The 2,285-nt window shown below is 68.0% G+C and overlaps 1 protein-coding gene across 1 annotated transcript in view; it reads right to left on the bottom strand.

Moving 5' to 3' along the window:
- LOC112108093 (alpha-2,8-sialyltransferase 8E-like) overlaps positions 1 to 161 on the bottom strand; it is a 4,409-nt gene extending 4,248 nt beyond the window's left edge. The window contains exon 1 of the mRNA XM_026658618.1: positions 76 to 161. Within this exon, the coding sequence (XP_026514403.1) occupies positions 76 to 161 (86 nt within the window). The remainder of the gene's footprint in view (positions 1 to 75) is intronic.
- Positions 162 to 2,285: the final 2,124 nt, after the last annotated feature.

Below are 2,285 nucleotides of genomic sequence, written 5' to 3'. Positions count from 1 at the left end.
CACCAGCCCCCACTGCCCTCCCAGAGCCGGGGAGAGAACCCAGGAGTCCTGGCTCCCAGCCCCCCACTCACTCACCTCTGAAGCCTCCACAGCACAGAGAGGCTGAAGCCGAGGGTGATGCCCACGGCCAGCACCAGCGCCCAGCTCTGTCTCCGCAGCATCCTTGGGGGGCCCACCATGGCGCTCGCTGTGGGGGGAGCAGGGCAGGTGAGACACATTCACACACCATGGGGGAATCCACTGGGCACGGCCCCCCTGGGGTGCCCCTCCTCCGCTCTGGCCTCCTGGATACCACAGGCTGGGAGCCAGGACACCTGGGTTCTCTCCAGCTCTGGGAGGGGAGTGGGGGCTGGTGGGTTAGCACAGGGGGGGAGGGCTGGGAGCCGGATAGAGGTAACCATGTTAGCTGGGAGTGGAGCATAAGGCCAGGGGACACCTCCCCCAACCAGAGAAAGGGGTGGGGGGGCCCATGGGATGGCAAGATACTGACTCAGATCCCCCCCCCACCCACTACCGGGAATCAGTGGGGAAGGAGGGAGGACTGAGGTCAGCTCCTGCTCAGGACCCCAGGACAGTGTTTCTCCACCCAGGGACCCACCACCCGGGGTGCCAGGATGTGTCAATGGGTTGCGTGGCGGCTCCTGCCCCACGGGGCGGGCTGGGCCCCCTCCCTGCTCCGGGCCCTGTGACCTCTGGGCTCCTGGCGCCGCTCGGGTGTGGCCCAACTGGAGTCCGGGTAGGAGAGCCAAGGCCCCACCCCGCACAACAGAGCTGCTGCAGGGGAGAGAACCCAGGAGTCCTGGCTCCCAGCCCCCCTGCTCTAACCACCAGCCCCCACTCCCCTCCCAGAGCTGGGGCGAGAACCCAGGAGTCCTGGCTCCCAGCCCCCCTGCTCTAACCACCCGCCCCCACTCCCCTCCCAGAGCCCCCCCCCATCAAACCCACCAGCCCCCCCTCCCGCTGAGCCGGGGGGAGGACCCAGGCGTCCGGGCTCACCCTGGGGTGCAGCACACGGGCAGGGCCGGCTCCTTCCTGTGCTGCCTCCCTCCGGCTCCCCCTGCAGCCTGGGTGGGAACATCCCGGGGGCGTCTCCCAGGCTGGACGAGGCCGAGACAGGATGTGCCGAGCCCCACCCGGGCTCCCGCCTGCTCCCCACATCCCGGAGGGGGGCTCGACCCCCATCCTGCCCCAGGCCCCACCCCCACCCCCGCTCCAAGCCCCGACTCTTTCCCCCCACCCCCCGCGCCTCCTGCCCGCCGCGGAACAGCTGATGGCGCCGGAGGGGTCGGCACTGGGGGGAGCTGAGCACCGTGGGGCCGCCAGCCCCAGAGCATCCCCAGCCTCTGAACCCAGCACAGGAGGCTCTCTGGGCCCCCAGGCCTCACCGTATATCTAGGGCTGCATCCAGGGGGGCTCTGTCCGCTCTGTCCCCCACTCCAGAGCCCCCGTCCATCCAGCCGAGCCCCCATATCATCTCCCCCAACAGCTGCTCCCCTGTCCCGTGTCCTCCCCAGAGCTGGGGAGAGAAACCAGGAGTCCTGGCTCCCAGCCCCCCCTGCTCTAACCCACCAGCCTCCACTTCCCTCCCAGAGACGAGGAGAGAACCCAGGAGTTCTGGCTCCCAGACCCCCCTCCCCGCTCTAACCACCAGCTCCCACTCCCCTCCCCGGTAAACAGATCGGGGTCCCATCCCCTCCGCCCGTATCCTCCCACCGGCCAAGCTGGGGTGACCTCCTGGGCACCCAGTCGCTGGGCTCCCCCATCTCCAGGCCGTGGTCCGGGGTCCCGGCTGCCAGGTCGCACCTGGTCCCCTGCAACAACTAACTCCCTCTGCCGTCCCCTGGTTACACACACCCACCCACGGCACGCAGGGGAAACTGAGGCAGGCCCCGGTCTCCCAGCAGAACACGAAGAAACCACCCACCCCACCCCCCGTTTCGTCCCAGAATCCAAACCGAGAGTCCAAACACCAATAAAGCGAGGAAAGGTGGGGTCTGCCTGTCGGCCCGCTGGCTTCGGGGGCCTTTTGGGAGCCAGGTTTTCAAACGTCTGTCGGGAGCTGGGATTTGCTTTGTTGCTTTGCTGCAGGAGCAGGACGTCTCCCATCATGGTTTGACCCTAGAAATTGGGCGTTGAGCGTTCCCAACCCTCGTCCTTTCTCGCGCCTGGGTTTCCAACCTACGAGCTCCAGTGCGGCCAACTCCTGCAAGGTCTCCACCAGGGCGCAGGGAGTGGGTGGCTAGGGGCTGTGTGAGGACAGGGGGTAGCTCAGGGTGCAGGGAGGG

The sequence above is a fragment of the Terrapene carolina genome, unplaced genomic scaffold, assembly GCF_002925995.2.
Source record: "Terrapene carolina triunguis isolate 2854851 unplaced genomic scaffold, T_m_triunguis-2.0 Scaffold484, whole genome shotgun sequence".
In the NCBI taxonomy this organism is placed as follows: Eukaryota; Metazoa; Chordata; order Testudines; family Emydidae; genus Terrapene; species Terrapene triunguis.
The sequence above is the reverse complement of the archived record's forward strand: the minus strand, read 5'-3'. Positions and strand labels throughout refer to the sequence as shown.